This window comes from Cuculus canorus, chromosome 6, assembly GCF_017976375.1.
Source record: "Cuculus canorus isolate bCucCan1 chromosome 6, bCucCan1.pri, whole genome shotgun sequence".
NCBI lineage: Eukaryota > Metazoa > Chordata > Aves > Cuculiformes > Cuculidae > Cuculus > Cuculus canorus.
In genome coordinates, this window is record NC_071406.1 from 29009202 (window position 1) to 29036103 (window position 26902).

The 26902-nt window shown below is 43.9% G+C and overlaps 1 protein-coding gene across 6 annotated transcripts in view; it reads right to left on the bottom strand.

The window, feature by feature from the left end:
• PLEKHM3 (pleckstrin homology domain containing M3) overlaps positions 1-26902 on the bottom strand; it is a 127684-nt gene that overhangs the window by 25912 nt on the left and 74870 nt on the right. Inside the window, exon 9 of one of the 6 annotated variants that reach the window (XM_054070676.1) lies at positions 10770-17327. The exons of 3 other annotated variants lie outside the window; for them this stretch is intronic. In XM_054070676.1, coding sequence (XP_053926651.1) covers positions 17150-17327 — 178 coding nt within the window. In that variant the 3' untranslated portion in view covers positions 10770-17149. Of the gene's footprint in view, positions 1-10769; positions 17328-23809; positions 23896-26902 lie in introns of those variants that run through there. 2 more of the 6 variants (XR_008450558.1, XM_054070677.1) reach the window with 2 other exon arrangements.

Sequence of the window (26902 nt, forward strand, 5' to 3'; positions counted from 1 at the left end):
AATGATCTCAGAAGTCTATGATTCATGTGCTTGTGAGGTGGGATCATCACTGCTTCCCTGTAACCCGCTGGGCACGCAAAAATACAAGTGTTGGCTTCTGAACACCAGTGCAGATGCAAGAAGCCTAATCCCTGGCCAGGGGAGCACAGCTTTACCAGCTGGCAAAGGTCGGGACGGCCTTACACCAGCCTTGACTCTGACCACATGAGCAAAACAAACCTGAAACTCAGTCATGGGAGCTATCAAATGCCTCTATGAAATAATACAGACTAATTACTACTTGCTTTATCTTCAGACCAATGCTGTTTTGATGAACACCATCTCTAAATAGGTATTTCCTTTTCCTGTTCTTTCCTTGCTGTGAGAGACCTTCAGGATGAAACTGCTCAAAGCAATTCAGCTTTGGCACAGTCCTTCCCCTTCCCTAAGTTACAACCTTTGGAAAGCTGCTTGTTTTACGTTGAAATTAAAATAATATCTGCTACAGTTGCAGTACTCTATTTCTTGGGCCAAAAGTACTTCGTCTTCTGATCCAGCAATGAGACAGACAGGTTTGAGAAACCTCTGGCTGAAGATTCAGCAAATACTTCTGAGTTAGGATGCAAGTTTGTAACGGTCCATGTGCAAAATCCATTGGAGAGAACACTCAGAGCAGCCTGGACTGACGCTGGCTGAAACTTGCTGTTTTGTAGAAAATTCCAACATTAAAACCAATATAAAACATACCAGTCTGTGCCAACAGGGAAAGCTGTCCATACTTCTGAGAAATCCTGCAGCATCAGGAAAAGCTAAGAGGTTTCCTGTTGCATCATGGAGAAGTCCTAGAAGCCTCCTGCCCAGTGAGGCCTTGGGAGCACTGGGTGGGAGAGATCCCAGAGTGAGTGGGACAGAAATCCTAGCGTGCCAGAGGCTTGCTGGGAAACCAGGCAGACTTCAGCCAGGAATCAGCGCTTGTTCAGAGAAAGTTGTCAGTCAAAATAGAGAGATTCCCAAGAAACTTTCTGTCTATGCTGAAACAGTGCTTGACAGAGAAACTGCTATCAGCATGAACATCGGTGGCTACGTGTGGTCCCTCCTGCCCTTAAAGTTCTATGAATTGGTGAAAAGCATATGACAACAAGTATCACCGTTAAGAGCAAATTCAGTCCATATTCAGAAGAGTTCAAGTTCAGTCTGGTCTTTCCCCAAAATACAAATTTTCACATAATCAAAATAGCTTTCAAGCACATAAGCCACTCTGACTGCACTTCACTAATCTTTTAAGATGCTTTGATCAAGATTTTCCAGATGCAGTGATTTCGGATCCTCTCTAGGCAACTTTAAGGGCTCTTTAATTCCATAAATTGTCCGCTGGACTCCTTTAAGACATGCCACATTGCTCACCCAAGATCCGAGGCAACCAAAAATCACACAAGATCTGATAGTTTTATCCTGTACGTGTACTCATCTACAGTAACCTAGAAGGAGAATATTCACACGCAAAATAAATGTGCTGTGTTTTCAGGTTTTTCAGGAACTAGTAAGCATTAAGGCCAGAGACCTCCTGAAACAATGGCCTCTCCCTGACCTTTCAGGCATTTTTGCTAAGACCAGGCACTTCAGATTCCCCTTATCTGCTTTTGACACCTTAAAGTGCTTGACACAGGACTGAAGGAATATTTGGAGCTAAGGTTTAGTGAATCATGTCATTCACATCAAATAAACCGAATGATGCTGAAATACAGATTGAAATCCCTACATAATTGACATTATTGGACACAAATAAAAGGACACAGAAACAGATGAAAAGGCAATTAGCTGGAACTATGCATGTTTTAATTACTTCCTTCTGCAAGTTATTCTTGGGGTAACGTGATGCACAGGTCAAAGTGGTTTTTTTTAAAGGGTGTTTCTAGCAAACTTCATATTCAGGCATTACTTAGATGTGAAGAACTAATACATGCTAGTGATCCACAAAGCTCAATCTTATTAAACAATGGCTTTAGCAAGGATCAGAATTACAGAATTGGGGCACACCAAGAAATTTCCTGGGGAAAAGAAGGAATCCATTCTCTAAATCCTGTACCTCACTGCAACATGCAGCACCAGCAAGCACGTAATAATGTTACCCTGCTTGGGATATCATAGAATAGTTTGGGTCAGAAGGGTCTTTAAGGATCATCTAGTTCCAACCCCCTTGTGATGCAACACAGTACTCCACAATCCTTCCATGAGCATGGGCACGGTGTTGCCAAAACTCTTTGATGACCAGGTTTCGTAGCCTTCTCACAGGCTCTTTTTACCAAACTGATAGAATCAAACTGATTTTATGTAAAGAGCAACGAGTTGACAAAAAAAAGGTAGCATGACCACAGCAAAGATGAGGTTGACAGAGGCCAGCACCTTCCTTATGGCATAAAAATGGTGGAGTAGCTTTGTTCAGCTTTTTGCTGAGCAAAGTCTGTCTAGCTGCAGCAGAATTCACTGTCTGTATGTATTTCCCTTGTGCTGGTGAGACCAACTGCTCCACAATTTGGGACAAGAGAGCAGCCGAGCCCTTCTCCATGCCTCTCACAGCCAGACCCCGGCCATTCCAGCGTCACGAGGCAGACAGGACCTCACTGGGTGCACTTGGAGAATCTACCGTGCAAGCTTCCACCATGCAACTTCACTATTTGCCCCTCACTGTGCCAGGTGCTGAGTGTACCTACAGTACAAACAGGCTGAGCAGCCAAGGAACGCAAAAACCGGGAGAAAGGATGGATAATTTTCCCTGCTTTTGCAGACAGAAAAATTCCGTGGTTTGCCCTTGGGCCACAAAGAGCTGGGAAATCAACCCTTCAGTCCTGAACTGGAAAAAGACCATTCTGGCTCCTGGTGCAGACGCTGCTCTCTGTTTCCGTTCCACTAGAGCACATTAGGCTGACAACCTCTGGTGCTACGCGGCAGGGATGCGAGGCTGTGCGGCCATCCAGGCAGGGCCAGACGGATTGTCCTGGAGACAAAAATCCCTTTTCTGGTAGAAGGGCAGCCTGGAGGGGAACAAGGCTGATTCCTTACCTGGGCTGGCCAGGCTGCACCGCAACAGGACTAAACATCCGCCTTTGGGGGAGGAAGGGAGAGGGCAAGGTGGGAAGACGGTGTAATCCTTTCAGCTGCGACTCTGCCAGGGATGTTGCTAATTAGCAGAGAGACGATGTGTTGTGGCTGGTGAGAGACAGACGTTCTGTGTTGCCAGACGGAGCCTTCCACCAGCTCTGTCTGTGAGACATACACTGTGATGGTGTTTGCATTGCAGGAGCCATCCCAGCAACACCAGCAGAGTCCTTGATGCCTGCTGTGCTGCCCTCGGCCTCGTGTGAAACCCGTGATGGGATTTTGGACAGACCAAAAGTCTTGGTTGTGAATCCTATTTTCACTGTTCTAATACAATCAAACCTGCTTCGTATAGCCGTACAGAGGGGTTGCGGCATCCAGGTCATGGAAAAAAGATTGCTACTGGAGCAGCAACTGCATTTTCTAAGCTTCCTTAGGTATCTTAGAGACAGGAGAGTGTTGCACCTGTAGCTAACAGAGGAAATTAGGAGGTATTTTCAGTCTCTACCTGAAGAGAGCCAGGAGTCCAGAACTTACGTGTGTGTGTGTGTGCCTGTATCACTTTCACGTGCCACAGTTCGGAAACATTTCCAGCAGAGATTACTAAATTTGGTTGCTTGGTGCCTGGTCTAATTTATACTGAGCTGAATCTGCAAGAGCTCAGCTGAAGTTTGTGGGGTTGTGTGCGGTTGTGCTTGAGATCAACACCCACTCCAGCGCCTCCCGTGTCTGAGGACAGCAGAAATACACATCCATTTGCTAAGAAGACCAACAAACTCACCACTTGGCCCTGCAGCTTTCCTTTTATTTAGACTCCCTGACAATGTAAAATGAATGATTCCTAATTTTGTGTCTCTGTGTACCTTCCATTTGGGCTAAGATTTCTCCTCAATACTTAAGCACATTTATGTGAGGTCAAACCTGTCTTACAGATCTGTTAACTTGGCGTATTCATGAGACACAGCTTACTCTGTTGGACACAGAAGATCATGATTAAGCCTAGTACGAGCAGTTCAGGAGATGAGCTGAGACTGATAACAGCAACAAGCTCATCTCTGCAGAAGCAGACGTTAAACGTATTCAGCTGCATGCTAATACAGCTACCCAAGGCAAGCCCAAGCCGGGCCAAAATGTGCTTTAAGAAATTCTGTTTGTATCAAGGAAGGCCTTAGTGTGACTGAGAGCTGGCACAGAAACGAAGGGGAAAGGGTGGACGCAGGTGCTGTTTGCACTGTGTAGACTTTGATGGAGAAAGGAAGGCAAAGTCTGGGCTGCAGCCTGGGCAGATTCCTCACCACGACTAAGCCAACAGAGTACATTGTAAAAACCCGTACAGGTGACTGTTTTATGAGCAAAGAGGGAAATCACAGAAACAGAGGAGAACATCAGCAGTGACCTCCAAGGCTCTGCTGGGGCAGGGACAGGCTGTGGACAAACACAGCCCAGCCACACAGTATGTCGTGCCAGGCTGCAAAAAGGGATGGGACTGCTTTAAAGGTCCTTGACACCGGCATAGTGCTGATCCCAAACCCGTAGTCCTGTGCCCTGCTCTGCCTGCAAAGTACCTCCTGTAATTGGCTACGGGTTTTACAGAATGAAATCCAATTTACCTGCCACAAAGAAGAGCAGGATGGGGCCTCCCCAGAGCGCGGTGGGTAAAGGAGGGCTGCCAATTCCCATCCCCGAGTTGCTCCCCTCCCGGAGGATCCAGAGGGAAGGGGGAAGGGGCAGCGGTGGCAGTGAGCGCAGGAACAATTCACTGGAGAGCCACGGTGCTCTTTGCAGTTTGCCCACTAATTACTGTTAAGCCCTGGTTCCTTTTTTGTGTTCCAAGGGGCGTCCTCAATGTGGCACTGCTTCTTGAGCCTTTCATGCCGCTGGGCTAACTCGTCAATAGCAGCCTTCGCCCCCCTCCTTTTGCTCCCTCTCTCTCTCTCTCTCACTCCCTTTTTCTTTCCCCCCTTTTGCTTTTCTGATAGTATTTTCTGTCCGTGTTGTGTAAGGCCCTAAATGAATCTTGACTGCCCCTACGGCCGACTGGAGACGCACAAAGGCAGCCCGTTCCAGTGGCCACTGCGCCATTGTGCGCCCCCACAATGCACTAATTGGCGGTGACAATTGTGCGGCTGGGGAGGAAAAGGGGGCCATGGGGGGGACACGGGTCCGTTCCAATCAGCGAGGCAGGTCAATAGAGAGAAGAGAAAGAGCGCGAGGAGTGAGAGACACGCTCTGCTCTGGGTCTCCTGCGTGCACGTCCCTGCCAGTCCCAAGCACTTCGCTCCAAGGTCTCCCCCAAATTCCTGCGGAGAAGGGTAAAATGAATAATTTTAATGGGTGCATATGCAGAGCAGGAGAGGTGCAAAGCAAAAAGGTCATCTCAATGTCTTGGGGCTGTCTCACCATCCCAGAGGCTGAAGTGCTCATGAGATATTCATGGGAAAAGATCGCACACAAAGCCAAGGGGATGCTGGTGCTGCAGTGCTCTGCTCTGGGTGTGCATGTGGGAGAGAGTGCTCACCTCTGACCGAACTGAGCTTAAAATTCCCTATGTCTGCACGAGAAGAGTGGGATGCAAGGATATGGTGTCCCACAGTGCTCTGCTGGGGCAGGTGGTGGAGCAGGAGCCCGCAGTGCTGCTGGGAGTGGGGGAACACACCTGGTCCACATCTTCAGCATCAGCTGAGCAGAGAACTGGAGGAATGAAAAGAACATGGGGCACCATGCGAGTGAGGCTGTTTACTGACACTTGGACACCTCCCAGGACTCAGAGAGAGGGACCGACTGAGATTCGTCTGGAGTAAGACCATGGGTCCATGCACTCTGAGAACTGCTCCAGTGTGAATTTAGCCCTGGAGTTTGGAGGCTGGTGTATCTGATGAGTAAGGGACAGGTTTCAGCTCTATTCATAAGCTTTTAAGATAAAATCTGGGGCAGGAAACAGCATTGAGAATGCCTCCGAGAAAGAATTATGGGAGATTCATCCAGTAGCCTAGGCTCAAAATGAGTTCAGAGAGGTGAGAGACATGGGGTCAGATGCTGAAGCAGTTCCAGTTCCAACCCCCCCTGCCGTGGGCAGGGACACCTCCCACTAGACCAGGCTGCCCAAGGCTCCATCCAGCCTGGCCTTGAACACCTCCAGGGATGGGGCAACAGTGAAGACCAGCAGGTGAGGAGCACTCTGGTTCCTGATAGGGAAAGCAAGGCAAGCCACGCTACCAGCAACACCCAGGTTTATGAAGGGCTCCGAAATGTCCCTCCTCCACAGAGATGCTTCTCTTTTTCGAAGGTGGCTGATTTTTCAAAAGCGTTGTCTAGAGCAGGGTCAGGAAGCTGGTGACTCTCCCACCCCTCACAGTGCGGCTGTGGGACTGCTACGGTGAGGAATACTTTTCCTAAATGCTTTGATGGAAAAGAATTACCTCCTGCACTTGGCAAGAAGCAGGAAAACACCTTCCCGTGCAGTGGCATCTAACCAGGGAACAACTACATAGGAACCACCTGTAGTGGAAAAGCAATACTTTTCTGCAGCAAGACTAACAGGTCCATATCTCGGCGTGGCTTGGAGATGAAATCTTGCCATAACCTCACAAAGAGCAGAGACAATGAGCAGGGAGGACAAACTGGAGCTGCAGACCCATGGACAAGCAGGCACTGTGCCTGGATCTAAACTCCCTGGCACTCTGACTGATTGGGACCAGCATTTCAGTTTGGTCCACTACATATAAACACTGAACTCAGCTGCAAAGTCTGGTCCTGCAGCCAAAACTTTGAGGGGAAGCCTACTGTGAGCCCAATGTGAGAAGGGGAGCTGCAACTGCCTAAAGTGTGCCGAGTCCAGGGTGCGGTGCGTAGAAACCCTGGACTCTTGCCCCTTTCAGCTCACAGCCACCCTGAGAGCAGTGTTTTTTTAATGTAATCTCTCAGCTCTCATGGGTCCTTGTTAGCATTTCTATGAAACATCAGAGGACAATTCAGTTCCGATACATCCCTGCTCCTAGGAGGAACCCTCATCTCTCTCCACTGACTGCAAGGCAGACTTATCAGTTGCATTATGCTTCTAAAATTTGGTGGTGGCAATATCCTCCCCAAGACAAAACCACTAGTTACCTGCTTTAAACATAGCAAATGTGCCACTTAGCGCTTGCCCTCCCCTAGCAGGCCTCCGCACAGCTAGGGAAACATTCCCATGGCTTACCACTGCTGCTGGAGGAGGGCCTTATATAGTGAGACTCCTCTGCCTCCCCTTTTCCCTAAGCCCTTCACAGAAGTACTTTATTGTTTTATGACAGCACGGTAACACTTGACATAAATCTCTAAGCACAGCTAACAATGTCAATACTGTGTAAATACCTACAGTAGAGGCCGATATTTTATTATACTTTTGCCCTCTTTTACTCGTTATCACCCAGGGTTACCTCAGTGCTTGAAGCACACACATTTTACAAGGAATCTGCCAATTTTATGCACTGCTATGGCTCACATCTCTAAACACTGAGAGCCTGGACCTGGTTCTTTCACAAACTGCAGCTTTCATTTGAGCCAGTAGAGCTTGTATCTGCTCAAAGGATCAATCGTGCTGTCTGTTAAATCAGAGACAAGCGCTCTTCCGAAGCAGAGTCCAAGCCAGTACGAGGCATTATGTACACAACAAATAGCATCCACCAGTGTGCAATTGCATATGGATGTCTGATGAAAGAATGGTGCTGAGGTCTCAGTCCTTCCACCCTAACCTTGCTCCCACAGGAGTCTGTATGCCCTACTCCTGGATATCAGTGGGACTTCTTGCCGGGCAAGGCACAATTCAGTGGAGAGACACTCATCATGTTTCCTGACTTCGTTGCTGCACTTTACGTACCTGCCTGCAGAGCCAGCCACAAATAAGGTTAACTGATAACCTTTGGTGCTATGAAAGCACTTTGGACTGAACTGCTCTACGCACACTGATCACACTTACTACTTTCTTACACAGATTCAATAACTTGCAGTTTCTTATTTTTTAAACAATAATTCACTTTATAACAATTCCTTCTCACTCACCTGTAAATACATCATATTGTACCCACATGATAAACACCTGCGACCTTCCACATCAAGCAAAGCTCAGCCCTTAGCACAAGCTCTGATGTGACTTCTCTTGCTTTGCAGACAAGCCTCTCTACTTCAATATCAGTATCTGAACTCAATTACAGAAAATCAAAAATCACTTACTATAAACAGTGGACTTCAGCATGTTTACAGACTCAATGCCAAGTTTTATATTTGTCTACACTTTAAATGGTTGGAATTTACTCCTGCTTGCATTGGAGACTTTGTCTGGTTTTACTTGTGACACCTGATTATCTGAGATGCTTTTCACCACCTCCTTATAATGGTAATACTCAGGCCTCTAGAGGAGACCACTATTTTGGAGAGTATTTAGTTAAAGAAGATCTATTTTAAAAAGACAGTCCACAGCTATGTACACACACTCCTAAAATATTTTCATTTGCCCTCGGCGTGCTTTTCACTGGAAAGGTATGGTAAGCCTTAGACCTGCAAGGTCGCTCTTGGTCCCTAAGGAAAGATGAAGGAAGCTAGTTCCATTTGGGATAACCTATTATGGTGCTGTAATCGGGATTCTATCATACATGTTACGGAAAAGGTGAAAGAAAAAAAAATTGTTTCCTTAAGCCTGGAGCACAGTTCTGGACAGGAAGCTTGTACCATGTGATTTATTTTAGACAGCGTCCTCAGGACTTCATAAACTTGTGTACACCGTCCCTTTTTCCCAGAGAAAGAGCTGCCTTCCAGTTCTGCCACCTTTTAGAAAATCAATCAACTTCGCCAAATACTTTTAACTTTTGTCTAAGAGTCAGAAGGACAACTTTTAAAAAATGAACTGTCCTGATCCTTAAGAGAAGAGCTGGAGCTTGGTCATGAGCCGTGGCCACGGGAGATGATCAACTCTCTTGGCTCAACTTAAAATAAAGTGTTTAATATGCAACGAGAACAGGAAAGAACAGATTTGACCATGATCTAATAGTCCCAAACACGTGAGCTTATATGGTTATAAAACACTGACTTGTCACACCAGCATGAGGAGTATCAATCACACAAAGAACAAGATGAGGGAATATTCTGTGGGTGCCAGTCTGTCCCCCTTGCTCAGCATCAGAAATAAATGTCATTTTGCTACTGTTTTCCCGGGGACATGGAGGGCATGCTGCAACCCGCGGGCTGCCTGGTATTCCCTGTGGCCTGCCACGTTAAACACTGGCTCATAAATTAACACAAGTGGTTAACAGAACAACCCCAAAAGAACAGGGCTGCCAGTGTAAGGTTTTATTGGTAGAGTTACACTTCACTGGAAGGCAGAGCTTTCACGTAATGATAACATACATCAGGGAGAAAAATCCCACCGCTTTAGCTCCTGATTGAAACATAAAGCAATGTTGCTTTAAACTCCAGCTCCAAGTTGCCTGTGACAGCTACTGGAGTGTGTCCTTTCAGCAGCTCATTTCAGTGACAGTTCATACGCTGCAGGGCACAACAGGGCAGCTGGTGAGGGGCAAGGAGGAGAGAGGAGGCTGTATGAATACAGCTACAGGAGGACAGAAGAAAACCCACCAATGTGCTCCTTCCAGGTCTCCCAAGACCCTATGGTCTCTACTCTGGTTTGATGCTTTCTCCCACCATTGCTTCTAGGGTGGGGTGAGGAGAGGAGATTGCAGTGGAAGGGGGAGGAGACGTCACAACAGAATTTGCTCACCTTGTAAAGCAAATAATGAGGAAGAGAAGGTCTTGCACATGGTTTCCTTGTGCAGCTTGTGTGGTCCCAGTCAAATATTAACTTGTTGCTTGTAAGCGATTTCGTCACAGGGATGAAGTCTAAAGGTTCTTGCAGAAGAGAGGATTGACATTCCTGGTGGACTTCTGGTCTTTCTGAAGAGAGGCAGGAGGGCACTGAAGGAGGGTGTGTATTCTTCTCCTTGAAGGCTATAAGAACATGGGAGTAAGCGTGAATTCTCCTGGGAGCCCTCAGGCAGGGGGTTTAGGCCCATGAGCTCCACCACAGCTCAGTTCTGCAATCCTTAGTCACCAAATCCACAGCTCCAAGGAGCTGCGGAAGCTCATCTGGTGCACTAGAAAAAGCAGCCCAGAAGAGCAGGAATCATGCCTGCTCCTACATCCGCCAGCTGGAGAGCCTTTACAACATGGGCAAAATTCTGCAGCCCTTCAGTGGTCCCTTCAGTCCAGCTGGGACACGGCTCCCTTACTTAGGATTGGAGGCCCTGAGCCTGGACCCTTCTGGCAGAGGTCAATGTGACAGCCACACAGAGGGGAGCTGCCCACCCTGTGCCTCCCAAGAGCTCCGTATCCAAAGACGCCCAACAACAGCTCCCAATAAGCTCCCCAAGGAGCTGTTGGGAGTCAGCACCATTAAAAGCCCAGGTATTCGTGGCTTTCAAGAAACACTTAAAGAGACTTAACTGGAAATCCAAACCCACAAAGCCTGAGGAGTCATTGACTGTATTTCCAGAGACCTCCTGGCTCAGATCCAGGAACAATAAATATCATAATTTGCTTAGATTTGGAAGACTTTCACCAGCAGATTAGTGTTTTGAAGGAAACTAGCACTCTTTCAGCACTTGTACTCCTCACGGTGCAGCACCCACCAGAAGGCAAAATAAAAAGGACGAGTAACAGTTTTTCAGTGTTTATTGAGAGTTGCCTTTATACATGAGGGACTGGTGCTCTGATGCCATCACAACTGAACCCAAATAAACCCTGCTCAAGTGTCAACAAGCAATTCAACTCACTGAATTTAAATCATAACATCATTACACATCAAAAATAAATTAAGACTATTGCCTAGTTGCTGCAGATAAGTTTAAAAAATCCTTGTCAAAAGTAAAAAAAAAAAAAACCAAAACAAAGATAAGAACAATGAAACACACATAATGACATTGCAAATAAGTTAACAGAGTAGCATACACGAATAATGGTTTCAAAAAACTCAGTGTGCGCTGCCAGTAATGCTAAAATCCATTGCAAGTGCTGCAGGTGAGCTCGTGCCCCGGCAGGAAGGAAAGCCCGGGTTGCCAAGGAAGCTTAAGCCTGGCTTCCTCCAGCTTCTAACTGCCTCGACTGAACTAAAGCTGATTTGGAAGCTGTCTTTATCACATACACCCCTTCAAATACACATTTGCTCACGTACCCTCATTTTTAGCTTAGCTCAAATATAGTACAGTATAAGTAAACCCGATATCACAGGTATCAATGCCATTAAAATTCAGTCTGAAAACACGCTTTAAGTAAGAGTGACTTTGTAGTCAAATTCATAAGCAAAACAGAAACAAATCTCTTTTCCACCAAAAAAATGCTGTGTATTCAAGGATTCTATTGGTTTAATGCACAGATAACAAATGAATAAATAAATAATTGAGCCACTGATACTTCTGCACGTAGATGAGACCTAATCCCCTTTGGCCCTAAGCAGCTGATAGCTTTCCAGGCTGGATTTCTCACAAGTGGCATCTTTGTGATTTGGATTAAGGGCCACCCTAAGGAACTGGAAGGAAATTGGCATTTTAAGATATGACCCAAGCCCGTGTGTGCACACCAGAGTTCTCAGGTAAAGAAAGTCTTTGCACATTGTCACCCAGGCTGTCTCCTCGCTACACTGCTAAAATGCAGCGACAGCACTGCAGGTGCCAAACAGGATTCCTGCTACTGGTGGACTTAAAAGATCACAATCAGCACGGACACGTGCCCAAGGCTGACAGATGCTGGAAGAGTTAGCTGCATACTTTAGCAAATAATGCTGAACTTTATGCAGGTTAACCCTCTCTGTAAGGTAAAGCTGACCAAACCCTCACTGGCTTAGCCTTCAGGGAACCAGGCTGCATCAGATCTAAGCTTTGGGGAAATGTCCTTACTCCCACAGGACCCAGCTGTGCCAGGGAGCGCTCCAGGGAAGCCCCTCACCACATGCCATGGGCTGGCCAGTAGCTCCAGAAGGAGCAAAACTGCACGTGACCTGATCCTGTATTATGCCCGGTGTTTGCCATCATTATATAAGCACAACTGCCCTTCTGGATGAAGAGAAGCCCAGCTAGCCTCTGAAATACAGGTAATAAAACCCACCTCCATGTTATCTTTTTGCCTCTTTCTCTCCCAGAGCACAGATAGTAGGCAAATTTTACAGTCACCACTCCTAGCAAGAGGGAAACTGCCATGAGCAAGGGTTTTGAGCTCCAGTGCCAAACACGCTGCACCACGGCACAGCATTTCTGACAAAATTCTTCACTTTTGAAAATTTAAGGCACCAAATTTGAGCAAAAGTGAGGAGTTACCATGCAGCTTGGTGTCTTCAGAGCTGGCATACGCAGCCTGTAGAGCTTACTTCATGAGGGCGGAATGAGCCAACTGATTTACTCGGCTGCCCCTGCAAAAGAGCATGTGCAGCCACAGAAGAGTTTCCGTTTAAGCCTATCAGTTAATCGAACAGCAGATTCAATCAGGAAAGCCAAAACAAGAAGACAGACACTAATATACAGTACTGTAAGGCACTCCTACTGGGAAGGGAAGATTGGAGGGCAAATTAGGAAGGAGAAAATGATCAGATTCGACTGGTTCAAAAGCAACACATTGAGCTATAAAGCTCAAAGTCTAGCTGTAGGCTCAGCACTGTGAGCAAAGTTGGAGACAGAAAGAGTGAGAGAAAGAGAAAGAGAGAGAAGACAGGCTTGCAGCTGAGTAGCAGTAAAAAGAAAGAAAATTATGATGATTATTCAATTACATTTCTTTCATACGGATCAACAGTTGGCTGCAATCCAGAACATGACCTTGGGAAGCCCAGGAAACTTGGTAGCTTCTGTTGCTGCAGGGAAAAAGCAAAATAAACCAGCACAGCTTCCCCATTTCACTGTAAGCAGACATCCTCTGCTTTTTTTTTTTTTTTGGTAAAGTCTTTCAGGACCTTATCATCAATCCATTATAATACACACAGTATCCTGATCTTAAGAGAATCCTTGACAAGACGATGACTCACTCCTAACAGAGCCATCAGAGCCTGTGGAGTACTGTGAAAAGCTCAAGTTTCTCACCTGAAAATACCTTCTCTCACTTACCTAGGGAACCCTCACAACTGCCAATTCCCATCACTCCTGCAATGAGCTCATATTGACATGTTTCAGCCAAGATACTGTGTCACATCACAAAACCATCATTTTTCATCACCTAAATCAGACAAAGAAAAGCAACAGAAAGATTTCTACATAAGAGATCCCAAATTATCTTTTTATTGGTTGATAATATAAAAAAAAAGCTGTGGTTTGCATCCCCTGAGTAGATCTTTCTCCCCATTAAAAGGAAGATAAGTCAGGGTAAAGAGGAAAGGAAACTTGAATAAGGATCTCTACAGTGTCCTAAATTAAAATAATCTCAGACTAGCAAAACCAACATAAGAAGTTTCTAAGCAGTTGTAGAGGGTCAGGCTATAGTCCATTGCAGTCAAGCACCTTATTTTTACACTGATTACAAGTTCTGTACAAGCAAAAGCAGTACTCAATATATAGAACAATTCCTCTTCCATCAGCTACGAAAGCACCTTCTCTGCAAAGGAGACTAACAGCATGTTTCATTCTTGACTCACAATGAAATTGTTCAAATGTATTTGAGGGCGGGTAGAACGAGACTAGAAGGACCAATACATAATTTCACCTCTGTGAAAATTATTTTATTATTAATTTATCTGTGAGGGGGAGAAAGTTTTGCAATCTGGAAAGACTGCAAGTACTTTTCCAGCTGATGCCCATCCAAAAGTCTGCAAAGCAGAATGTGCAGGCTATGGGCTGCAGAAAGGGAGAAGAGTAGCACTGCGGACCAGCATACGGCACTGTCAGTACAGCAGAGACAGCCATGCAAGGGTGCAGTATTGCCTGAGCCCCAAATCACCTACAGAAGCCCAGGATGTCTCCTGCTAGCACACAGCTCTTGCTGGAAAGCTGCCCTTTTAGATTTGGATCTTTCAAGAGTTAGTAACGTGAGCAGTAGTTTCAGTTTATTCTTTTGCCTTGCAACCCTGAAAAATAAATAGGGCTTCTTCCTACAGCAGCCGCACCTTCTGAGGGCAGGATCAAGCATTTCATTCCACCTACAAAAGGCAGCAACACAAGATTTCATCTTAACCGTCCATATTCAATAACTTTCTTTGGACAGGAACTAGGCATCCCTGAGAGGAAAGCATCTTCTGTATTACAGTCTGCTCCTATAACTACCATGAGAAGCTATATTACTTTTCCAAGGTAGAAATGAACGTGTGTCAATTTTAGCAACTGGCTTGTTTACAACAATACTGGATTTTAAAGAAATTAACCTGATACGTATTGTGAAGTATCCTTTTACATAAAGCTTTGGGCGCTGCGAGCATATTGTAACAATGTTCTTTTGCTCTTTGCCATTAATAATGGCAGTGGTTTCAGACCCATGACAAATTCCAGCAGTTTCACTGACATCCTACTCTTTTTCTGTAAATCTCACTTAGCAAATAAACTGTTCTGTAATATCTGCACAAACCCAGAGTAACGCCAATGGTGTCTATGTTGTTATTCCAGAATTCAGCTAGAATACCTAACCACCCACACAACTGGTACTTTGGAGATCGGGACATCTGTCACAATAACTAATAGTCTGCAATGGCTGAATCTTGATTCTTTGCCTCCACAGGGTTTTTGACAGTACAGACAAACAGCCCTCTCTAAACCACTTAGACTGGACTTGATCCAGTGCTGTGAGGTATCTTAAATACCAGAGCACGATGATATGAAAAACACCAACTTTTTTTAGTTTACTGACCCACCGTTATGCGTAGAGTTAATTCAAAATAGTACCTGCCAGATTCTGACAGCTTCAGAGCTACTGGCTTTGCCCCAGCACCGGCTGTAGTGACACATGCTGAAAAACAGCGGAGCGTCATGTTTATTCAGCCAGCACCACTGCAGTTCCTGTTTGCATGACTAATTCCACAATACTACCCCAGTGTTTGCATTTGTGAACATGCAGGGAATTCTTCATGTGGGAATGGACTCGCAAGGAACATTGTATCTTTAAGGATGATAGTCAAAACCAAATTCATTTCACGTGAGGAACAGTGAGCTGAGACAGAAACATCGCCACGTAGGAGAAGTATTAATTTTAGCGACAAAGGTGTATGATTCACCAGGTTTATAAAAGATGGGAACCCCTACACTATTGTGCCAAGAACATGGAAAACCCCTCACTTCCTCTCAAAGAATCCCACTGAAAGAAGGACTTTTGGAAAAGAAAGGCACTGGTTGTCTAATGTATACAGGTATAAACATGCTTATATATATAGTAGTTGCACTCAAGTTTGAAAAAGCTCAGATTCAGCTACTTTCTTTGACTGGAGGCTGGAAAACGGAACTGCTTGCGCTCCAGTACAAGGCAATTCGTTGTAGCATTCTACCTTTTAATGTAAGCATGATGTACCCTGTTCTTTTATGTAAAATACTCCAGCAATTAGTGAAGTGCTTCAACGATCAAGACTACTTTCTGCCTCAAATACAAGAACCTGCAGATTACATAGGAAGCAAAGATGAGTATTCTTCATTTTCACAAACATTTGTGAGTAGAGAATAGAAATACACATGCATGTGACTGGCTTTTTTCTCCTGAAACCATATTTGCTTTCTTTATATAGACCTGTGTGTGTGTACACATATATATATATATGATTGCTTTCATGTGTATGAGTACACACATAACTGCAGGGTCTGGAGAAAAAGCTGAGAATGTGGATTGAAGAGAGGACAATCCCTAAGTGCTCACCGGAGGTGAAGCTGCAATGAATTAAACATACTGCCAGCGACGACACACACCTCCCCAGTTAAATCCATATATGTAATTTACTGTGTTTAATACTTCCCTGTGTTCCAGGTGTGTGGAGCAGAGCCATACCTGAAAGAACTTCGCTCCTTACCATGAAGTCACTACAGAAGTATAAGGTCCCTTAGAGCTCACAGAGAATGCAGGACACAAACTGCACATGAGCACAGCAAACTAGTGTTTCGCAATTTTGGAGGTATTTTCTAACTAATGCGGGTAAGAACACTTCCCTGACTAACAGTCTAATAGGTTCAGGTTAGGAAAACAATGAAAGTAAACTTCATGAAATAAAAACAAAGCAAATGTAGACACTTAAAAGGTCTTAAAAACATAAGAGTAGCAGAAGGTCAGAACCATCATCATGTTATTGGAAACGAGGACGTGGACTCACAGAGATCAAGAATAACCAGAGTAAAACTCAATGAACTTCAGTGACAGAGCTTGACCGATATACCCAGCCTGAACGAAAACAGCAGCAAGTCCCCTGCTTATCTGCGTATAGAATAGTTCATTGGGGTGGTTATAAATACATAAACATAGCTGGAGGAATTACTGTGTCTTGTGTTTGTAAGCACCCTGAAAAAAGTTTGATGGGACATACTTTTCTTTCCTCAGGGAGGAGTGACATGTAAATGCACTGATCCTTTAAAAACATGTTTCCTCTGGAAACATGAGGAAATGGAATCATGTGTCCATATCAGAAGGAGCAGGCGGATTTAAAATAGTTTTTGCCCTATTAGGTTCTGTGAAACACCTCACCAGAACCTCTGCTGAGGCTAATAATAAATAAATAATACACATAAATAAGTAGATAATTCATTATTTCTAGATGAACAACACAAAAAATAATGTGAACATGGCAGGAAATATTTCCTGCCTTGAGGGAAAGTCTTCTCCATAGGTAGAAAAGAAAAAGTTGGGTGCTTACCTAGCTAGACCTAAAGCATTTCAAGTAAACCACATTTTGTATAAGAGCTAGCGGGTGGACTTCAATGCAAAATGCAGTTTAGCCATTGGTATTTCAAAGCCAACAAGGCTTTATGGCCACTTTGGCAGCTGCTATTCGCAGATGAAGAAGGTCAGCTATTATTTTGCAGAAAGATTTCTGCCTGGCTAAGCTGAGAAGTTGCTTGAGTTGGCAGCTGGGAAAGGGATTCTCTTCAGGCTGGCCACCGCCTGAAGGAACTCATGTGTTCTGATATGACAATTCAAACATGTTGCAAGACTCCTCGAAGTTTTCATCCATATTCAGTCGCCTCCAGAAGGATTTCTGCTTCTTCTGCAATTCTTTACGCACACACCTGGGGCACGGGACAGCCTTCACTTTGCACTCAGCATGGAAGACAGCACCACAACTTTCACACCTGCAAACACAAATTAGTGTCAAAATTGAATGACAAAACAGGACCAAAGCATACAATGGACTTCACACGGATTATGGGCAGCAGCCATTGCTTTAAACAGTTCTGGTAGCTCAAAGAGTGCTGTTTGAAAAGAGTGGAGTTGTAAAAGACACTGGCTTGCCTGCACTTTTGCTGCTGTAAAGCTACTCAGGACTAAAATAAGTTGACTTCCATCCATTTGCAGTTGTTGAGAATCTGTCCCAGCACTTCTACTTCACAGACAGAAATTCTGTCTAGCATTCAGGTCTATCACAGAACACACATCAATTTTGGTTTATGAAGGGCGGTTTGCTGCTTTGGCTTGCGAGTGAAGAGTAACAATATTAATTTCCATCAAGATATACTAGGGCATTTCCAACAGTCAAGAGATGACATTTTCCTCATTGATGTTCCAGTGACCAGCTGTTCTGGAAAGAATAAAACTACAGCCCACTTCAACAGCAGAGAAATAAGTCATTCCACAAAGTATCCTGTTCTCAAATGCGATATTATGACTTCAAACAAATCAACTGCTCAAACAAGATGACTGCATTACTTTGGGGGCACTCTGAAGCAACGGACGAATGTCAGAGCAGAACAAGCCCCATTTCCAGGTGACTGTGGAGCTATGAAACATGTGGTGATCATGGAGTGGGCTACAACTCATCAGATGGATGTTCTCAGCCTTTCAATGTAAATTACTGTCTGTAGTGATGAGTAAGTCACTACAGCTTTTTTTAACCAAGTGAAAAAAATAAAAGGATGACAGTGTCAGAGGTACAAAGTCTTGGATTCCATTAGGATAATCAAACAATGAAAGCAACAAACCATCAAACTTTAGAGCAATTTCGAATTACAAATGAGGTGCACTGGTCACCCGATGATTCTGTGGGATGTCTTGCAATGTCTCACACTCCTTCCTTTTTCATAAGTATTGTAATTAAATAACTATACGAGAATCCAAGTGTCCATCGTTATACCTTTAGTGTGGTTTTTTGTTTGTTTTCTATGAACTTTTTTTGTTGTGGTTTGTTTTTTTCCTTAGAAAGAAGGTTCTTATTGTCAAGACTGTGAAGAAAAACTGAAAACTTGAAGAAACAAAGCCCAAACACTGGGAAGCCATAAGGTAAACTGCAGTATTCAGTACGCCACAATACTGAGAGAAGTCCATAAGCTAAGACAACCTGTTAGCTCCATTACCTTCACCTCCATCTCACCTGTAACTTTCAAAAACCTGTTCCTGATCTGGCTGCACTTTAAGCTATATGCATGGGTCCAAACAAAGTCTAAATTTTATTGACTGCACTTCTTTGTGAAGGCTATGCACAGATTTAGAGGCATATTTCTAGCTAGCATAAAATGATAAAGCTCAAACAACAAGAAAAGAAAGGCTAAAGAGGCCAAGTTTAATGCCGTATATCTACTAACTACTGTGCTCTCTTGAAGTAGAACTTGATTGTCGTATTTCTGAGTCCAGCCAGTGAGTCTAAGTCTGGTTCTGAATCAAGAAAATGGCTCACACAGATATTCATCATTTCTGCACTCAGAGAGCGTGTGTTATGGCCCTGATCCAGTGAAGTACATAAACACGTGCTTAGGACTCATATCCCAGTGATTTCCTTGAGATTACTGATCTGCCTATAATAAAGCACGTGCTTTGCTGGATCGGGATCTTCACAATCAGACACACTAATGGATTGACAGAGAGGATGAAGGAGAGACAGAGAGGACAGCACTGTCTTTAAAACTTTATATCATTCTGAACTGACACTAATGGTGATTTTATCAAGCTAATTCTCCCTTGTTAGCCAGCAATTTACCGTGCCCTGCAAGTTGCTAGAGGGTAATGATTGATGAGGAGTGTAATTTTGTGTTCTTGCGTTGCCACTCCTTATGCTCGCTCAATATTTCCCCACAGTATACATGGAGGTGACAAAACTTACCAGAAATTGCCGGAGCCAGCACACCTGCTCTCCCTATTCAAAAGTCATCAGCAGAGAAACCAAAGATCGATGGTGTTTAAATTAATATGAATTCATTTTTCAGAAATAAGTTCAGTGGAAAAAATTAACAATATTCTCTCACATCACTCAGAACCAAAAGAGAGAGAAAAAATGTTGGCACTGTTATTTTTTAGAGCTAGTGCAAAAGCTGAAGCTCTGACCAGGACCTCACGCTGTCAGGCACTAACCAGAGGCAGCGCAAACAGCCAGCTCCGCATCTAACAGTTAACTGCACCTGCAGCCATCGTGACCGCTTCCAGTCCATCCTGGTGCCGCTACCCCCTACTGCTGCTCTGCAAACCTATTTTCTGCTTTCTCCAGTGAAGGCTGATGTATTCCCAGTCCCAAATGTGGGGTGCAGATGATGACAAAATAGCAGCCTGGAAGAATGGTGCTGTGAATTGAAGAACAAAGCTACCTCTCTCTCTCAGCAGGGACAGGTAGAGAGGGTGCTTGGGTCAGCCTTTACTGCTGGCTTTTATTCTAAAGAAACTCAGTCACTGGGGCTGGGGGACAACTCTGATCTTGCTCTGCCTTTGGGCAAATGCTAAGTTTCTCCCTTTAAAGTGATGGAGCCATCCTACCCCGAGGTATCTACAGCTCTGCTTTTCATCATATCAAACATGGTCAGTCTTAACCGACCCTGGAAACGTCAACTGGTTGAGCGTCTCTAATCTCACTGGGAGGAATTTTCCAGTGATATCAAACCCTCCCACCAAAATTATACTCCTTCTTAGAATATTACAAATAGATCACTTCTTATTTAATACTGACATCTAATTGTATCTCCACATGCGAGTTTCACAGCTTTTCTTTACTGTTGTTTTCAAGCCTCAGTATTCAAAAATGATTTTCTTTCTCTGGAAAAAAAGTACATTTTGAAGTCTATAGAAGGTTCACGTAATAGTTCACTACACTTAGTTGTCTTTCCCTTAACCTTGTTTGTTTTCACAGGTAAATCGCAGGTCAGGTACCATTTCTGACTCCTGACAACTTCTTTAGGTAAAGGTCAAGAAGCCCCTGCATCTTCTGTGAGACTTCTATACACCACTGACAATAAACCGATGAGCCCGTAGCCACTCAGGCCTTTCATGTTTTCTTCTCTTACGAAGGACAGTGCGATACTGCACATTAACAGCATCTTGCTACTTTTCAAACATTATTTGAAGAACTGGTGAACATTGCATGTTGTTTCCATACAGACTTTCGGTTCTCAAAGAAAGCATCTGAAATGCCTTCCTCTCTGTTTCAGTGCTTTCTCTCTTTTTCTGCCCTTTCCCAAACAACTCAATTTCTGTGAGACTACAGGAGGTGTTTTATGTTTAAGGATGTTTTACTTGTCTAAACACCAGAGTAACAAAAATGCAGAGAATTATTCATTCCTCTAAATAATTTCCATTGCACTGAAATGTGCAAGAGAGAAAGGGCAAAGCTTTCCCCAGCCAGAGAGGCATTATAATGCTCTTGTTATTATCATTACGAGTTACAAAAGAAAAGCCTTTCTACATGAAAAGTATAAAATCATTCCTTGTACGCTGAGGAAATGCCAATGTTAGTATCTCACATTAAGTCTGGGCATTTAAAATATACACATATCAATACCTTGTGAACTGTAAATTCTGTCTAAGTGTTTTCATGCTTCCCACATGAATTTCACAGGCTTACGGCTCAAATAATTCTAGATTCTGCACAACCTATTGAATATATGTGTATCTCCACTCTGTACTGCGACACTGCTTAGGTGCCCAAAGAGGGGTTGAAACACAAAGAGGCCTCAAAGACCTACCAACTTAAGTAGACAAAATAAATGAGGGACAATCAATTGTCCTGGTGGCCCAGGACATCATCTGAACGACAGTTTCATTTGTTTCCTAGGAACCTTACAGGCTGACAGACTGACCAGCATGACTATGTAGGGATGAAGCAGCCGGGAGTAGCAAGGTTTATTAGGACAGCTCAGTACCGTGCACATAGGCTATACCTGTCTGGCCTTAAAGACCACACAGGGAATCAAAGCAGCTCATGATTATGCTGTTTGTCCCTTAAATAACAAACACTGGATGACAGATATACCACCATTCCCACCTCACAGATGGGAAGCAAGAGGTGAACTGGCTTGCTCAAGGTCAGCCAGGAGCGCTTGGAAGAGCTGAGAAGGGCAAAGAGTTCCCTTGCCTCACTGCAGTGTATATTCTCCCACCTTCTTTTCTCTTGTCATTTCATACATTAACTTTGCTTTTTTCATTTAAAAAACCCACTTCCTCTGTGCCAGACTTGGCACACATTTGCTCAACTGAGTAATCCCTTGAAAGGAATTTCAGCAAGGATTTGAGTTAGGGTTGAACTCTTTATTGACTCCACACACAGTAAAACCAAGATAAAATGGGGTTGTTTATTACGTTTTCTTTAGATGACGCTACACATCTATCAAGGATCCAAAATACTAAGCCACCTGTAACTTGGCTATGAACAAACTCCAAAGAGCAATCCCCAGCAGCTGAAGTAAGCCTTGCCCAGGGATTCCAGCATGATCATCATCCCACACTATGTATATGTGCCTGTCTCCAAGTATTTCTGAATGGCTCAGCAGTGAATATCACAGATGCACCCTGCAAAACTCTAAGAGACTTCAGCAGAACACAAAGGAAAATGGACTAGCTGGTGTTCACTAACAACACAAAAAGAGCCCCAAAGGCAATCAATGCCTGACACACACGTGCAGCAATATTATTACAGTTGCCTAGGAACCAATGCAAGGAGCCTAGGGAGGGACGCCCATGTAGTAAATGAAGGGAAGAAAGTTGGCACTAATAGGACGTTGTTTGTCCCTGTAAGAAGCTTGTTAGAATAACATATGATGCAAGGTCTTTACTAGATACGGGGTATTTTTTTTAAATGCCACACTTAAAAACTGTTACTGCTTCAGACTTGGCTTTTGAAAAATTTGCTTCTGAAGAATAAAGAAGGCCAAACAAAAACAGAGCACAGCATACTAGCCAGCCCCTCAAACTGTTACATGCCTGAAATCCACTCTAAATGACTAATTCTGTGTCCAGGGAACCAGCAAAGCATAATCACAGCTTTCCTTTGCTTATACTTGCTCATTCGATGGGGGTTACAAAAATGATATGCCAGCAGAGCTTGAAGATGCTCCTCCTTTAAAATGGCACAGCTGAGTCCTGGGCTAGCCCCAGAGGGTACAGAAACAATGGAAATATCTGGAACTGCCCACCATCAGCCCAGTTCGTGTGCTGGGGGAACCAGTGCAGAGGGGCAAGATGGTCATAGGTGGCAGCTAGTAAGGGGTGTACAGCGACTGCCAGCCTGCGCTGATGGGACTCACTAAAGAGAGTGTCCTTGGTTCGCACCTCTGGAACAGCTGAAGGGACCAGCACAAAGACAGCCTGACAGCATCTGTGACCAACATCACTACTGCTGCTCTAGTAATGCCACCCCAAGATGGGCCAACAACATGCTACCCTGCATCCCTGCATGAAAACCACCGGACCAGGGTCTGCTCCCTTTCACCTAGTGTGGTTTAGACTGAGCTGCTGGAGGAGCACCTCAGCCAGGAGGAGAAGATGATTGAACAAGGGCCTGTCCTGGCTCAGCTGCCCAGGGTTTGCCACTGCCTCCTTGTCTGCACCGCCTCTTGCCCCTTGTCCTGTCATGCCAGCATCCACCCAAGGTCGACTGCATCCAACAGATGTGCAAAGTGGTCAGAGATATTAAAGCCTCACAAATGAGGGGAAAAGTGGCCAGCTCACTGCAAAAGAAAGAAAATCAGTGCTGCACCGGCTGGGAGGAGCCTCAGTGTCAACTCCTCCATTGCTAGACCTGGAGAAATCGCAGAGCAGATGTTTGATTTGGGTGCTCACAGAACTATTTGGTAGGGGCCAGGACTGTAAAAAGAACACTTGATTTACCCACCTGCTGTCCTCCCGTGACAATCATGTACACAGGCTGAGTTACTGCACTGGAGCATGGCAGTAGGGTCAAGCAGGAGCAAAGGGATCCTGCAGCTCCCAAAGCCATCTTCACAGAGCTCTGTCACTCCTGATTAAGGAAGGAAACGTGTCCTCAGGTTCCACCCATCTGTGGCTGCAGGGATTTATGTTACACTTATCTCTGTATGCTTCCGTACTTGCACCCAGCAGGAGAACTAAGGACTGACTGTCGACCTCAATACTGCACTTTGTGAGTTGTCGAAGTTCAGAGATGCCAAGTAATGTGGCCTGTACACAGCAGGTCATAAGAAATCAGTAAAGGGACACTAAAATCAGTATTGAAACATCTAATCTGAAACTCGTGTGTTTACACATTAGCCAGTGGAGTTAAATTACTTTGGGAAGGAGAAAAGCCCTACACATGGTAGATCTACTACCTGTAAACCATTGGAGAGGCAGAGATGCCACAGAGACTCAAGCATTTACATTACTTACATGTATATCCTCTGCCTCTCCTGGCTGCCACGTCATGAACTGGACTTTGTCCTTCTACCTCTCCTATTACTAGTGAACTGTATTCAAAATGTGGTGTTTGAAGACCTAAAAGCAAAGAGTCAGGCAATACTATTAACAGTAATATTAACATACTGCCCCCAACCATTACAGTTTGACTGCATGATTTGACTATTTCGCATTTTTCTGTAAGTTTAAAGTCTGGAAATCCTGTGATTAAGCCAGGATCTATGCTTTGAATAAAAGAGAAAGGCAAAGGCATCTGGACTTTGTAGCTCTGCCATATAGCTGAAGACATGCTTATGTGGACCCAAGATGGAATAAAGGAACTTAACATTTTAAAAAATAAAGTAAGTATATAACATTATTAACGTAATCTTAGAATTTCTGAGGAGTTAGAGTTGGCAGTATTGGCTTTCATGAGCTAAAAAGCAATTGAAAAGCTGTTGCCTAGTCTATAAGGAACCGTATTTGGGAGGTGAAGAAGTCTATCTTGAAAGGGGGATTTGCATGAGGAAGGAGGAGGAAGAATTAAAAGGTCTTGACTGGCAAATTGGAAATGTCTAGAGTGAGGAAGATGGCACAGCAGGGAAGCTGCAAAACAGAAATGGGAGGCAGGATGGCTGCCATGTTCAGACAGTGGGAAGAGCACGAGGCAGCACTGCAGGGACCTTCCTACTTAAAATAAATATCCGCCTTTACACTGAATGTTCTAGCTAACACTGACATGAGACAGGTAAAATGAACCTCTAAAGCTAACTCAGTTCCCAAATACAACGCTTGATGAAAAAGCCAGTATATCTTATCTCTTTCTTTTTATCTAGTCATCTTAGATAATAAGATGTCATCATAGATAATATTACTGTGCTACCCTGCAGACAAAAAACAGAAGATCTGGACCAGAAGAATTTGATCGGCTTTGACAGATTCAGGTGAAATTAAACTGTCAAGAGAATTTAGCATCTACCAGGATGCCCAAGTTTCTCTAAAGAAAGTGCTCAGCAGATCACTTCAGGGTGCTTTGAACCAACTATCATCATCCAGCAAGCTAAACTCTTTCAAGAATTAGGTACTAAACTACTAGCACAGCTCAGGGGAATTGGGCGTGGGGCAGGGCTGTCTAGCATAAAACAAACTAATCAAAGCAAGAGGGAAAATTATGTACTTTGAGTAATGCCTTTGACCTGTGCCAAAGTACTTCCTATGATCTATACTGCATATTTCAGTCTTTCCACCTAATATCCATCTTTAACATTCTTCCAAATGCTCAAAGCTGTTTCTGTCCAGTGACGCAGCATCCACAACGCTGGGCTATAATCTTGCGAGGACTTTGGCATACACATAAAGCTAAGTACAGCCTCAGAGCCTTTAGTAAGACTTATTGCTACCCATAAAGTTAAGTACCTTCATAGGTCTTATCAGGATGGTGGCCAAAGATTATAGAGGCATCCAAGCTGGTTGATACAGTCAAGCCTGTTCTGTGGTACGTCTACTTTAAACTACGGTCTTCGGGTTTGTATCTTAAATGGTCTACGTGTCTTAACTGATCCATAGAACAAATTAACTTCACAAAGTAAAAACAGTTTGGCCCTGATAAATTTATATGAACACAAAGGAGCAACTCTTCGTGGTTCACATACATCTATAGGTATCGCACGAAAGGCAAGGAATTGACTAAACAGCGAAATTAGTCACTAGGATGCTAACACACAGGCAAGACCAAAACTTTAACAACCGGTTAGCATTTAATAATCTTAACCATAATTACTTAATTGTGTAATTGAACAAAAAACCCAAGCCTTTTTAGTGAATAATTCTATTCTCATTCTAATGGCATTTTTCTCAGTATTCCTTAAGAATTAAAACTTGTTCTAGGTTAGAAAACAAATTTGGCCATATTATAGACCACTACACAGGCATTTTCTTTTCACTTCTGCTTTTTTTTATTTTAGGAGAAACAAAAACTTTCACTGCATTAACGAAGAACAAGTAATTTCAGAATAACTTGAAGTCAGTGGCAGGCTGCTAACAAATGGACAAGGATAGCTGTAACAAGCCAACTTATAACCAGGGATATTTAAATTCATTCACAACATTTGTAAAAATAAAATGAGTGATATAATAGGATAATTTTATAAGTTTATTTGCTAAATTTAAGCCTGGGACAAATTTAGTCCAAGAAATAAAACAGGAGATAGATGCTCAGGTTAAGTTACCAGAGCTCCACCAAAAGTAGAACTGCGAGTGTTTACATTAGCTGGGAATTTGCTCCATGAAACGTGCAATCAACTCACGAAGCTTTAAACATAGTTCTCATCAACCTTAAAAAAGACACCAAAATCATGAAATTTAGAAAGAACACTGATGAACTGTTATGCAAGTATGAGTGAAACAGAAAAGGGAAAAATAAGATACGGGAATCAAACTGACTGGAAGAGGCTTCTAAAAGGATGGGACAATTTTTAAGAAATTGCTTAACTACTGAATCATGGCTTTCATTAAGCTCCGTGCGGGATGGCCACCTCCCAGGAAAAGCCACAGAAAGGACATATCATTAGAAAGCTTATGACTTTGTGAGCCCACCCTTACACTCAAGGCAGCAAATTGTCACGCTATATTGTTGTGCGGGATGTAAAGAGCCTGCCAAGCACAGCCCACAGCTCCGCTAATTAAGTGAACTGATTGTGTTTGTTTTGAAACCTTTTGCCAACAAAGGAATGTGTCATGCTGATTAGTGAAAGAAGAGTATGTAATATACATGCATTCAAAACCCAAGGAGCGCATAACCCAGGTATTCACTCTGTTTGCTCAAGCACTGACAAAAATTACTCTGAAGCAAACAACCTGACCAAAGAGAAAAGCCAGCCCGGAATCACACAGAATCACACAGAATCACAAGGTTGGAAAGGACCCATTGGATCATCGAGTCCAACCATTCCTAACACTCCCTAAACCATGTCCCTAAGCACTTCAAGGAAGAGGAGCCCTCCTTTTTTTCTCAGCATTACCTATCTAAAGAAGACCCATCCTTCATAACTACCTACTGAAGATGGCTCCAGAAAACTGCTAAGAATATTTTGGAGAGAAATAATCT